This window comes from Scleropages formosus, chromosome 9 (genome assembly GCF_900964775.1).
Source record: "Scleropages formosus chromosome 9, fSclFor1.1, whole genome shotgun sequence".
In the NCBI taxonomy this organism is placed as follows: Eukaryota; Metazoa; Chordata; class Actinopteri; order Osteoglossiformes; family Osteoglossidae; genus Scleropages; species Scleropages formosus.
This window is the reverse complement of record NC_041814.1, coordinates 32595488-32607766: the sequence shown is the minus strand read 5'-3', so window position 1 is coordinate 32607766 and position 12279 is coordinate 32595488. Positions and strand designations below refer to the sequence as shown.

At 48.7% G+C, this 12279-nt stretch overlaps 1 protein-coding gene across 3 annotated transcripts in view; it reads left to right on the top strand.

The window, feature by feature from the left end:
* The window catches only part of clocka (clock circadian regulator a), a 28943-nt gene extending 17105 nt beyond the window's left edge, over window positions 1-11838 (top strand). For 2 of the 3 annotated variants that reach the window (XM_029254712.1, XM_029254711.1), the window contains exons 18-23: window positions 4091-4189; window positions 5175-5333; window positions 5469-5714; window positions 5815-5987; window positions 7124-7379; window positions 7483-7665. In XM_029254712.1, coding sequence (XP_029110545.1) covers window positions 4091-4189; window positions 5175-5333; window positions 5469-5714; window positions 5815-5987; window positions 7124-7379; window positions 7483-7665 — 1116 coding nt within the window. Of the gene's footprint in view, window positions 1-4090; window positions 4190-5174; window positions 5334-5468; window positions 5715-5814; window positions 5988-7123; window positions 7380-7482 lie in introns of all 3 variants that reach the window. The other variant, XM_029254710.1, reaches the window with a different exon arrangement.
* The last annotated feature ends 441 nt before the right edge of the window (window positions 11839-12279 follow it).

The window sequence follows — 12279 nt, the reverse complement described above, 5'->3', positions numbered from 1 at the left end:
TTGTAATACAAGTGGTCCCCGATTTACAATGGGATTATGTTCCGCTAAACCCATCATAAGGCAGAAATATCGTAAGTCAAAAATGCATTTAATGCACCTAATCCACCAAACATCATACCCTAACGTACGTGTGATGGCCATTACGGGTCTGCTGCCTTCATGCTGGGCAATTATCTTAAGTTTCTCCTCAAGAGTAATTGTCCTCCTCTTCTTCTTCCCACCAGTAGCAGGAGACACAGATGGGCATTTCTGTGACATTCAAGTTTATTGTCATAGATACAAGTACCATGTACACGTATCATGAAAATCTTCCTGAATGCTTCTCCACAGACTATGGGCAAGGGCAATAGAAGTACTGCACAAACAAAACAATGACAAACAAAACTGTGTCAATGACAGTAAATAACAATAGCAGCAATGACAGCAATAACAGTAAATAATGGTAACAGTAGTAACAATAATGCCAGTTGACAGTCAGAGAACTCAGAATGAGAGAATGAGAATGAGAATGCTTAAAGTGGCAGTGTAATTTACCAATGTGCTTGGGAGGAGCAGTCCAACTCTAGTTACTAAAGGTGGCACATTGGTTAGTGTTGTATAGTCTTACAGCAGTGGGGTAAAAGCTGTTCCTGTACCTAGCTGTGCGGGTTCGAATAGACCTAAGCCGTTTTGCAGATGGCAGGGAAGAGAAAAGTGCCCGTGCGGGGTGACTGATCTCTCATGATGCTCGTCGTCTTTCTGAGGCAGCGTGTGGTGTAGGTGTCCTCGACTGCTGGTAGCCGTGTGCCCATGATTTCCTGAGCTGTTTTGACCACCCTCTGTAGGGCTTTCTTGTCCTGTATAGAGCAGCTGCCACCCCAGGATGTAATACACCCTGTGAGGACAGACTCCACAGCACATCTGTAGAAAGTGGTGAGGACTGTAGTGGACATCCTGGCTTTCTTCAGATGCCTGAGGAAGTGGAGGCGTTGATGGGCCTTTTTGATGGTCGATGCTGTGTGCTCAGTCCATGTAAGTTTGGCAGTGAGGGTGACCCCGAGGAATTTGAAGCTGTTGACCCTCTTTACCATGTCCCCTCCTACGTAGATGGGTGCCTGAACCGTATCCTGTTTCCTGAAGTCAGTCACCAGCTCCTTAGTTTTACTGACATTTAGAGACAGGTTGTTGTCCTGGCACCACTCTGCCAGGAGCCTCACCTCCTCTCTGTAGGCCGTCTCATCATCGTTGGTGATCAGACCCACAATGGTGGTATCATCAGCAAACTTTATGATGGTGTTGGAGCTGTGACTGGCCACACAGTCATGTGTGAACAGGGAGTATAGCACTGGGCTCAGGACACTTCCCTGTGGAGTGCCAGTGTTGAGGGTCAGTGGGGTGGAGGTATTGCTGCCAATCCGCACACGCTGGGGTCTGTTGGTGAGGAAATCCAGGATCCAATTGCACAATGCGGCACTCAGTCCCAGCCCTAGTAGTTTCTGGATCAGCTTGGTTGGGATGACAGTGTTAAATGCTGAGCTGTAGTCTACAAACAATAGCCTTGCATAGCAGTTTTTATTATCCAGGTGAGACAGAATGATGTGAAGTGTGTCTGATATTGCGTCTTCAGTGGATCTGTTGTGGCGGTAGGTAAACTGCAGTGAGTCCAGAATGTCTGGGATGGTGTCCTTAATGTGTCCCAGTACAAGCCTCTCAAAGCATTTCATTGCAATGGGGGTCAGTGCCACTGGGCGATAGTCATTAAGGCAGCTCACTTTGTTCTTCTTAGGAACGGGGATGATGGTGGTGTTTTTGAAACAAGTGGGTACAGTTGAGCTTTTTAAGGAGGTGTTAAATATGTCCCTGAAGACAGTAGCCAGTTGCTCACTGCATGTTTTTAAAACTCGCCCTGAAATTCTTCCGGTCCAGCAGCTTTGCGGATGTTCACCTGGCTAAAAGTTTTTCTCACCTGTGCCACAGAGACTGTGAGACTGGCGTTATCGTGTACTGTGGGGATGTGCAGCGGGGGGGGGTCTTTGTGCTCGAACTCGAAGTGGCCATAAAACGCATTCAGTTCATCTGGGAGAGACGCAGCGGCACCTGTCAGTGACCGCGTTTGTGGTTTATAATCCGTTAATGTTTGGATTCCCTGCCACAGCCTATGTGCATCTTGAGTCCAGTTAAACTGTGATCCACCTTCCTGCTATATTCCCGTTGCGTGCTGGCGATGGCTTTGTGGAGCTCGTACTTGCTCTTCTTGTACGCGTCCATGTCTCCAGACTGAAACGCGCAAGTTCGCGTGCGGATCTTATTTCGGATTTTGGCGGTAATCCACGGTTTTTGATTGGGGAAAAAGCGGACTGTTTTATGCGGTATGCAGACATTTACGCAGAACCCGATGAAGTCCGTGACCACTGTGGTATGCTCATCCAGATTGGAGGATGAGTTTCTGAACATGTCCCAGTCCATGGAGTCAAAGCAGTTCTGGAGCCTTTCCTCCGCTTCTGGTGTCCAGTGCTGTACAGTGCGCATCACAGGTTCCTCTCGCTTGAGTTTCTGCTTGTAGACCAGGAGCAGCAGAATCGAGGCGTGATCTGACTGCCCGAGATGTGGACGTGGCAGGGAGCGGTACGCACCTTTGTGTGAAATGTAGCAGTGGTCGAGGGTGTTTGAGCCTCTGGTGGGGCAGGAGATGTGCTGATGGTATTTGGGCTACATGTTCTTGAAATCGGCTTGGTTAAAGTCCCCAGAGATAATGAACAATCCGTCATGACAGACTGGGAGATGAGGATTGCTGCTGCTGCTGCCCAGCATCGCGAGAGATTATCGCACTGCATATCGCTTGTGCAGGGAAAAAATAAAAATTCAAAGTATGGTTTCTTCTAGGGTGGCACAATGGCACGGTAAGTAGCGCTGATGTCTCTCAGCGCCTGGGTGGTGCGAGAGGATGTGGGTTCAATCCCCACTCAGTCTGTATGGAGTTTGCATGTTCTCCCCATGTCTGCATGGGTTTCCTCCAGGTGCTCTGGTTTCCTCCCACAGTCCAAAGATATGCTGTTCAGGTTCCCCCACACTGTGTGAGTGAGAGAGAGAGTGTGCCACTGATGTATGGAGGAGTGACCCTTTGTAAGTAGTGTATCTAACAGTGTAATTCACCGCGGTGTATAAGGTGTGTATGCTGATGGTAACACCACAATAGAGTTCATTGGAAGTCGCCTTAGACAAAAGCGTCTGCTAAATAAACGTAAATATACTGAATGTCTATCGCCAGCTCACCATCGTAAAGTTGAAAATTGTAAGTCGAACCATCGTAAATCAAGGACCACCTGTATATCGTTGTAACATAATATATTGTAATAATTTTTTATGTAGCGCCAGGGTCCTGGAGGAACATTGTTTTGTTTCACTTTATACTGTACCAGCTCTATATGGTTGAAATGACAGTAAAGCCACTTTGAAATACATTGAGTTGAATAAAAGACCACAGTCAGCTAACTGATTAGTTGTGTTCTGTGAACTGCCTTGCCTTCATGTAGCTGTGTCTGTGCTCTTTAGGACAAAATTCCATGGGCACAATTAGAGTTTATGAGTTTACTTATAGCAGCTGGCTAAATCTAGCTACTTCGTTCAAAGGGTGAGGGAGGATGTGTAGCCAGTGTACCTTTTTAAGACTAGTAACCCTCACAGAACCATGCTGCTAGCTCCAGTGGTAGGTACTTATCCACCAGTAACAACAAGGAAAAGGACTAAAGCAGGAATAAACTGTCCTGCTTTACTATAAAACCATTAGTAATGTATATAACCACATATGCTGTAAATTAGCAAATCAGTCCACACATTTAGCGCTCAAACATCTGTTAGCACATAATGTTTTTCAAAATACAGGAAAATGGATAAGTCACTAAAATTAACATTAACCTCCAAAAAAAGCAATATCTGATGTGCTTTGGGGGGAGTGAACAAATTAATATAACTGTTTTTATGGGAAAATTAATAGTCTAGACTCTGAGGCCATGCATTTCCATCGTAATCCAAACCATCTAATGCATTTACTACCTCCTATTACTGTCATATGTCTGAAATGGTTTTTCTTTTTTATGTGTCTCCCCTTCAGCAGTCAATGAGTTCCCAGAACACGGGACCGAATCTGGCATCGGTTATGGTCACGCAGCAGCAGCAGCAACAGCAGCAGTCAGTTCAACCCAGCGTCCAGGTGAGACCCAGAGCCCTGTTTCCGTTGGCCCTCCAGTGTCCTCTGCCACAGCTGTCATCAGTGGCCATCACAGCAGGCCACCTGAAAGGAAATCAACCTCTAGCCAAGAGAAATGCTCGCCTTCCAGGGAACTATAAATTCCAGCAGAGCACTCTGTGTTCATATCCAATGTCTGCTGCAAAAGGCTGAAACTCACCAAATCCAAACCTTATTGCATTAACTAGATCTGCTTTCTGGGCTGCACAGCACAACACAGCACTACATGTTTAATAACCTGCTGAAAGCATAGTTGCATACAGTTTCCAAGTTGCTAAACTAATCAGATGGACTGTTACCAATGTTGAATGCTTAATCTCTCCCCCCTCCATTTTTGGGAACTCTTCTCACCAACGGGGAGGTTGTGTAAATCGCTGGTTATAGGAAGCGGTATAGTGGCACCGTGGGAAGCTGTTTTCAATCTAGTTTTCGATCCTCACTCAGTCTGTGTTGTATTTGCATGTTCTCCTGTGTTTGCATCAGTTTCCTCCCGCAGCCCAAAGACACGTGCAGAAGGCGGTCGCGGTAAATCACTTCCGTACCAGAGGCCACAATGAGTCAGCTAGCTTTACATTAGCTAGCCACGTGTGAACCGCGGCACAACCTGGTGCCTCGGCAGGGCTTTGACATTCACGGTCTGTTTTTACACACGTTTCGGGTGACCAGGTTAATCGTCCTGAGGCTTGAACGTACAGAAACGGGTTACAGTAGGTCGACTGAATGCTGCAGCTGAGTTCATGTTCACATCCTTCTGCGGATCCAGAATTCTTCTGCAGCCATTAATGATCAATATAGTGGATGGTTAATGGCTGATGGTACAAAATGCTTTTACTGAACCTTCTAGACTGTTGACGCAAGCTGTACGTGTTGTGTGAACTCTTGCTATGAAACAGTTTACTAGGTATAGCAAGTGCTTACTGTCCTGCTCTGTTTGTTACGTGTTGCTTAGCCAGCGCTGCAGTTCTCTGCCCAGTTGGGCGCCATGCAACACCTGAAGGACCAGCTGGAGCAGAGGACCAGGATGATTGAAGCAAACATCCAGCGCCAGCAGGAGGAGCTGCGCAAGATCCAGGAGCAGCTGCACATGGTGCAGGGACAGGGTCTGCAGGTGGGTCCCCAAAACTTCCTCCGCCCCGTGCTCACATTCTATTGTACTTTACTTTAGCCCCCCTCCCACACCCCCCTGTTGCCTACACGAACCCGTGCTCCATGCCCACCCTGACTCTTTTTATGTTGTGTGCAGATGTTCTTGCAGCAGCCTGCAGGGGGCCTCAGCTTTGGTTCGGTGCAGCTGGCCCAAGGTGGAGGTGGTGCCCTCACCATGCAGGGCCAGGTGCTCCCTGCCAGCACCTTGCAGAGTGGTGCCCAGCGGGTTATTCAGCAGCAGCAGCCGCCACAAGCCCCTTCTACCCAGGCTCCGCCTCAGCAGGCTCCACCCCCACAGCAGACGCTGTCTCAGCAACCTCAGCAGGGCTCTTCCCTTTCACAGGTCAGTCCCACCTGGAGCTAACACACACACACACACACACACACACACACGTCTACTGCTGCTGGCTCAGGCATCTGAGATAGACTCTTGTTCGTTCCAGGCCCCAAGGTCCAGCCACACGCAGCAGCAGCCCGCCTCTCTCTACAATGCCATGATGATCTCCCAGGCTGCCCAGCCCGGCCCTGCCAGCGTGGTCCAACTTGCCACCAGCCTGGCCCAGAGCAGCAACCCCAGCGGCACTGTGGCCACCTTTGCATCGGACCGGCAGATCCGGTAGGTTTGGTTCTGGTAGGCTGGTCTCTGAGAAGTCGACCTTGGTTCCACTGAGATCACGATGCTTTACGATTTTATTGTGTAGGAGATGAAATAAATAATGAAGTAAATAATTGTAAAATACCTTAACATTGAAAGTTCCTTTGGCGAAAAGCATCAAGCAAATGTAGTATGCACAGATTCTCCTCTGAACTGAGTGAATGCAGTTTTCTTTGCTACACAAGTGTGAGCGTTTGTCATGTAGAACAGTGTCTGACGTTTCAGCAAGAAATCACGCAATGCATACATTGCACCTCTCCAAAATCAAGCTTAAACCTCTTTCTGAGCAAGTGAAATTACCACAGGTTCTCACTGGGCAGAAGATCAGTTCACTGATTAAAAATATTATGCTAAATGTATGAAAATACCAAAATAAAGGTGTTTTACACAACAGGAATAACGCCAACATATTTTATAACACTCCTAAAGAAAATTCTTCTAGCTTATGTTATATTTTCATTGATTCGTTACCAGTAACCACTTGTTTTGTGCACTGATTACTTTGGCTCACAGTTTTTTTGTGGTTTCCCCTGTCCCTGCACACCTTGTGTTTGAAACTGAGTGCTTCTCATTCTGAAGTGCTTCACCGCTGAGTGCGCTTCTCTTCTCCTCTTTTCCAATTAAATTTAATAAAAATTACTCAACTGTATGCATGGGTGGCTAAGTGTATGTAGCTTAATGTTTTAAATTGCTTTGGAGAAAAGTGTCAGCTAAATGAATAAACGTAAAGGTAATTAAAAACTACACAGATACTAAAGCTCGTTTTGTGCACCAGAACTGGAGTCAGCTCAGTGTGTCTCAGGCTTTCAAACACTAAACCCTTTGACTCACTTTAAGCAGAGTTTTTTTTTAACTTTCATTACAGCAGCCATCCAAGGTAAGCGTCTGTCTGTCTGTCTGTCTGTCTGTCTGTCTGTCAGTGAGAGAAATTGTCGTGTCTGGGAGTACTGGTGACTACAGACACCTTACAGTTAATGCATTCCTAAGGCTCGTGCTTTTCTCCAAAGCAACTTATTGTTAAGACACACAGTGATGCACTACGCCCTATGTGCCCAATTACGTCACGGCAGTAACTATGCACTCGTCATCCGTCGCAGGATTCCTGCAGGACAGCAGCTGCTCACCAAGCTTGTGACGGCCCCGATGGCATGTGGCGCGGTCATGGTTCCAACGACCATGTTCATGGGCCAGGTAGTGACCGCGTACAATGCCTTCGCTCCGCAGCCGGCCCAGCCGCAGGCCATCAGCCTCGCGCAGCCGGCCCAGTCTGCGCAGGAGCACCAGGTGCAGTCCCAGACTGCGGCCGTTCAGCCAGGCCAGGCGTCCGCGCAACAGCCGACACAGTTCCTGCAGGTAACCGCTAGGGTGAGAGCTGCAGGTGGCGCCGCCTTGGGCTCGCCTCGCAGCACATCTCATATGCTGTCTGTCTGTCTGTTCATCCCCCCTTTCCCCCCAGGCCCCCCGCTTGCTCCATGGGAACCAGTCGACACAGCTGATCCTGCAGGCCGCGTTCCCCCTGCAGCAGCCCAGCGCCTTTGCGCAGGCCCACCAGCAGCAGGCACCGCAGCCACCGCCGCAACAGATGACCTCGCACAGGACTGACAGCATGTCGGAGCGCTCCGGTGCGCAACCCCAGTAACTTGCAGACGCACTAGAGGGAGTGAGGCTGCGCGGGACAGACGGGTGCGTTGAACACGCAGTATTCGGGCTCGACTGTGACGGCCCCTGGAAAATTGGGCGGGGCCACACTGCGCCAGAACAGCTGGCCCTTCGCACTGAACCCTGGCAAGAAGGCGCTGCCAGTGACCAGAAGAGGACTCTTCACCGTGGCGCCAGGCCCATATCGTCCCCGGCTGACGGCGCTCGCTAACCCAAACCCCCCTCCACACACGCCCCACTCGTTCCCCACCTTCGCTGTTCTCAAGCAGCTTTAAATTATGCAGGTAGCGCGAGCAGTGAAGCTGCAAGGCTTCCCGTCTTTTTTGTGTTCATGTGAAATAATTATGGGTCAGAAAATATTTTTAAGAATGTCATGGATTCAACTTTATTGTACAGACACGTGTAAAATAGTATGTAAATACCTGGAAAAAAGGAAAGAACTAATATTTTATATGATGCATGAACAGCGTAATCTGTTATTTGTAGCTTTGAATATACTTTTTTAGTACTCAATGAGAAAATGAGAACTAAAAACGCTAAGGCTGATATTTTTGTGGACTTCCTTTCCCTTCAGGCGTGGGTGGCAGTGTCACAGTTTGTTTAAAGAGTTGACCGAAGTCTTAGTGCAACTCTCCTCTAGGAGAATTTTAGGGAAGAAAAAAACTTTTAAGTATAAAGAAAATGTATATTATGTGTTCCAAAGAGAAATTCAAAACTCTCTAAAAAAGCGAAGTTGAAAGTGACAAAGTCAATTTAAAGATGTAAATACGTGAGCGATAAGAAAGCTTTGCATGTCAGTGTTGTATGTATGGTAGCGTAACACGTGGCAGCGGGAAGCGCCGTGCTGGGCAGCTACTGCGGCTCTTTGTGCCACTCAAACGCTTGGACCGTGAGCGTTTTGCGAATACACACCTCCAGTAGGTGCTTGTACGTTAGTGCCAACGTGTCGGTAGTTCTCCTAACCCTAACCAAAACTTTATGGAAGTCTAAAATTCACAGAAAATTACCCTAATGAAAGAGGATCTATGAAACAAAGTTTTGAACAATGTACTTTGTACCAAATACAGTCTCTTATTTTTAGCACTTTGTATTACAAGACAGTTTACGGTGATAGATGGAGTGTCTCATATGGTCGTCTATGACGACCATGTCTTGCACGAGGGGGACTTGCATCCAGTTTACTATGGGGTTTTTTTTTTTTTTCTTTTTTTTCTGTTTTTAAATTAAAAACCCAGAGTTGATCCCTCTATTTACACACCTGTTTGTCATCGGACTTGGGCACCTGTGCTCAGGGTTGGCGCCATGCTGCGAGTCAGAGCCGTGATCAGGAGGACAGTGCAGCCATGTTTGGTGCTGTCACACGTGGCCTTTTCTGGAGCGCTGCAGCCACTGCTCCTGAGCGGCGCTTAAGGTTCAAAGCCCAGCGTGTTTGTGTGAAACACTCGGCCGGGTCGCTGTTGAGCTTTGGCCTGCTGGCGTGCAGCTGACTGAGTGCGGTTTGCGTATCCTGTTCTCACACAGTGGACACGGCGAGCGAGAGCATGGCACAGGCGTCGCAGACACCCTGCAACTGGGAATCCTGACTGGTTGTTGTTGGAGGCCCTTTGTTTGCGCCGGCTCCTTGCGCGTGAGTGCGTGCGTGAGTACGCGCACGCTGTGAGGATGGTTGAACCGCTGCTGTGATTCAGTAAGGATCCCCAGCAACACACAACTGAGCATTAAGCTTGCAGCCTCATCACTGGGCTTTTACACTACATAAGGGAGCAGTGCAGTTCGCACACCGCTTTAGATGCTCTTGCAGATGTGCCGGTTCCTCAGTGGTGTGTGTTCCTGCCTCACCAAGCTGCTCCTGCTACACTGGTGGTCCACACTGTCGCTGAACACACACTCCATGTTGAGGGATTGAGCCTGCTCTCGTGCTGGGCTTCGCAGGCTCTCCTATCTCCTACCCCTCTTTGGAGAAACAGTTTGTCAGTCGTGGGCTGTGGGTCCAACACCAGTAAAAGCTGAGTCCTCATCGTGTGTGTGTGTGTGTTTGTGTGTGTTTGTGTGTGTTTGTGTGTGTGTGTGTGTGTGTGTGTGTGTGTGTGTCGGGGTTCTGGACTGTGTCCCCTGTAGGTCCCTACAGAGGATTTCACCTCCTGCCTTGAGTCCCGTTTGTTTCCAGAAGAGCACTTTTACTGTAGCACTTAACCTCTCGTTTCCAGTGGCGACGGCGATGGCAGCAGGATGCCAAACTGACACTGTTCACTTGGCCATTTTACTGTTTCCTCTCGCAGTGACAGACAATCACTTCCCCCTTTAAACAGCCTTAGTTTCCATTTGTTACACCTCCAGTCTGTTGGGTGAACGTTGTCACGCTTCCTGCACCGGAGTCAAACTGATGCAGACTTGGAAACTGTGCAGCGCCGATGGGCATCAGAGCCGTCTCCCACTCCCCCAGATACGGGTCGTGTCAGTTCAGGTTTTTGCATTTCATATCAAACCAAGACAAACCAGCCAAGAAGCTTCTAGAATGTGTTTTGAGGCTCAGGATCCTTTGGCGCTGGTCGCGTTCTTCTCAAGGTTCACGCAAACCAGTTACTGGCTTTTCAGGCAGCTGAAATCAGCTGTCATGTAACACTTCACATCCAATCGGGACCTGCTGTTTCCCTCCCTTTTCCCCCATTCGGACACTATCCCCTGTAGGTGGGACTGTGGTGGCGTGCTGCACGCGCTGCATGTTCAGGGCAGCTAGTGATGTCGGTGAGCACCACTGACAGACAGGTCGTCCACTATAAGCCTCAAAGAAACATGTCTTGAGGCGTGGTTTTCGAACCCTGGTCCTGCCGTTAAGTGAATCCAGCTGTCCTTGCTCGGTTTCCTGTTTCAGCTGCCTTAAACATGTTTCTCTCATGAGGCTAAACGCACGCTGGCTCAGGAACACGTGTAATGGTGCGGCCCTGTAGCTGAAAAAGATGTTTGAGGTCGACGTCCACGGGTCGTCATTGTCGCCGCCGCCTGCAGTCGGGGGTCCGGACCCCCAGGGACAGGCGTCGCAGCAGAGCTCTTGTGTTCCGATAAAGAGATTATGGTTGATTTGTGTTGGACCTTTCTTTCGAATGCAGTCTAAAAGTCTACTTGTTAAAGTTGCCTTTATATATACACAAGTATAAGTATAAGTATACACACACAGAGAGAAAATTGTGTAATAAAAGGAAAGAATGAGCAGAACTTCCTCCCACTGTGTCCGAAGGATAATGGGGATTTAGGAGGATTTTTGAATGTATTCCAGTGTGATTATTTACATGCATGGATTTAATACTGAAGTTTAGAAGATTTATTTAAAATGGAAGTGTAAACACATCTGTATGTGTGCATCTGATGTAACAAGACAAAGGTACAAATATTTTTTAAAATATTTTTTTATGGCAAAGCCACCATTTTAGCAGAGGTGCGGATAGCGTTTGCAAAGCAAAGGCACAGTGCCGCATGTGGAGATGTGATCTCTGAAAGCTTTAGACAAACTGTGACACGGGCAAAGGCGGTTAAAGATCCCACGCGGGGTCCCCATTGGCTGGCGGCTGGGCGGGGCGCGGCCTCACGGGCGGATGTTCCCAGCGCTCGCTTAATCCAAAGAGCTGCAGCAGAAGGTGGGAAGCGGAGGAAAAGGAAGCTGTTGACTCATGTTCTGTGTTGCGTAGTTCTGATGTAAGCACTAGAAGTCCTGAATGTCTCCGTGTTCTTTGTGTATCATTTAATCGATGTGTAACGTTCTTTGCGGAACACCTGTGCTTGGCTTATGACATGTGTTTTTGTACACGTTTAAAAAAGACAACTACAGTGGAGAACGGCTACCCGTGTGTTTTCCAGCAGTACACAGAATAAAAGGAACTAACCCGGAGCGGCGACGGCACTTTGCTCGCTGTCACAGAAACACGTGTGTTTCTCCGCAGCCCGGCCGTTTGCTCTCCGACTCCTTTTTTCAATAAACATTCTTTATAAAGCATCTCTCGTTTCGGCGTCTTCCCAAGGAACCGTCTCTCTCTGTGTGTCTCGCATGGTTCTTTCGTGGAGCTCCTTTTGTTGGTCACGCGCTCGTTCTGTCACGTCACCGGTGGAAGTTATCATTTTCATTGTCTCACGAAAGCCGCAAACGTGAGCGTGACGGAAGAGGAGTGCACATGGGTTCCCCCCGCCGCCGGCCGCACGCCCACAGCACCGGGCTCTGCTTTAATCGGCGTATTAAGGAGCCCGACGCCATGGATTCGCTGCACCTGTGTGGCGTGTAGTCTCCGTCAAGGGTGGAGCCTCGAGCACAATCGAGGCTACATTTACCCTTCATTTTCGCTCTTGTCAATCCAAGGGAAGTACTTTGCTCAAGGGCACTACAGCAGGAGGTGGGATTTGACCCTGTGATCTGAGGCTTCTGTTTCTCTCTGACAGAAATGTACCTTCTGTTTCTGTTCAGCCATTTTCAGAGCCTTTACTCCCCTAAAGGGCACGATGCCAACAGGCCGAGCAGGACAGACTGCACTCTCCTCTCCATGGCAACTGTCTCCAGGTTCTCCTGGGAGCGTCCCAAGATGTCCCAGGTTGGACCAGCGTGTCCTGG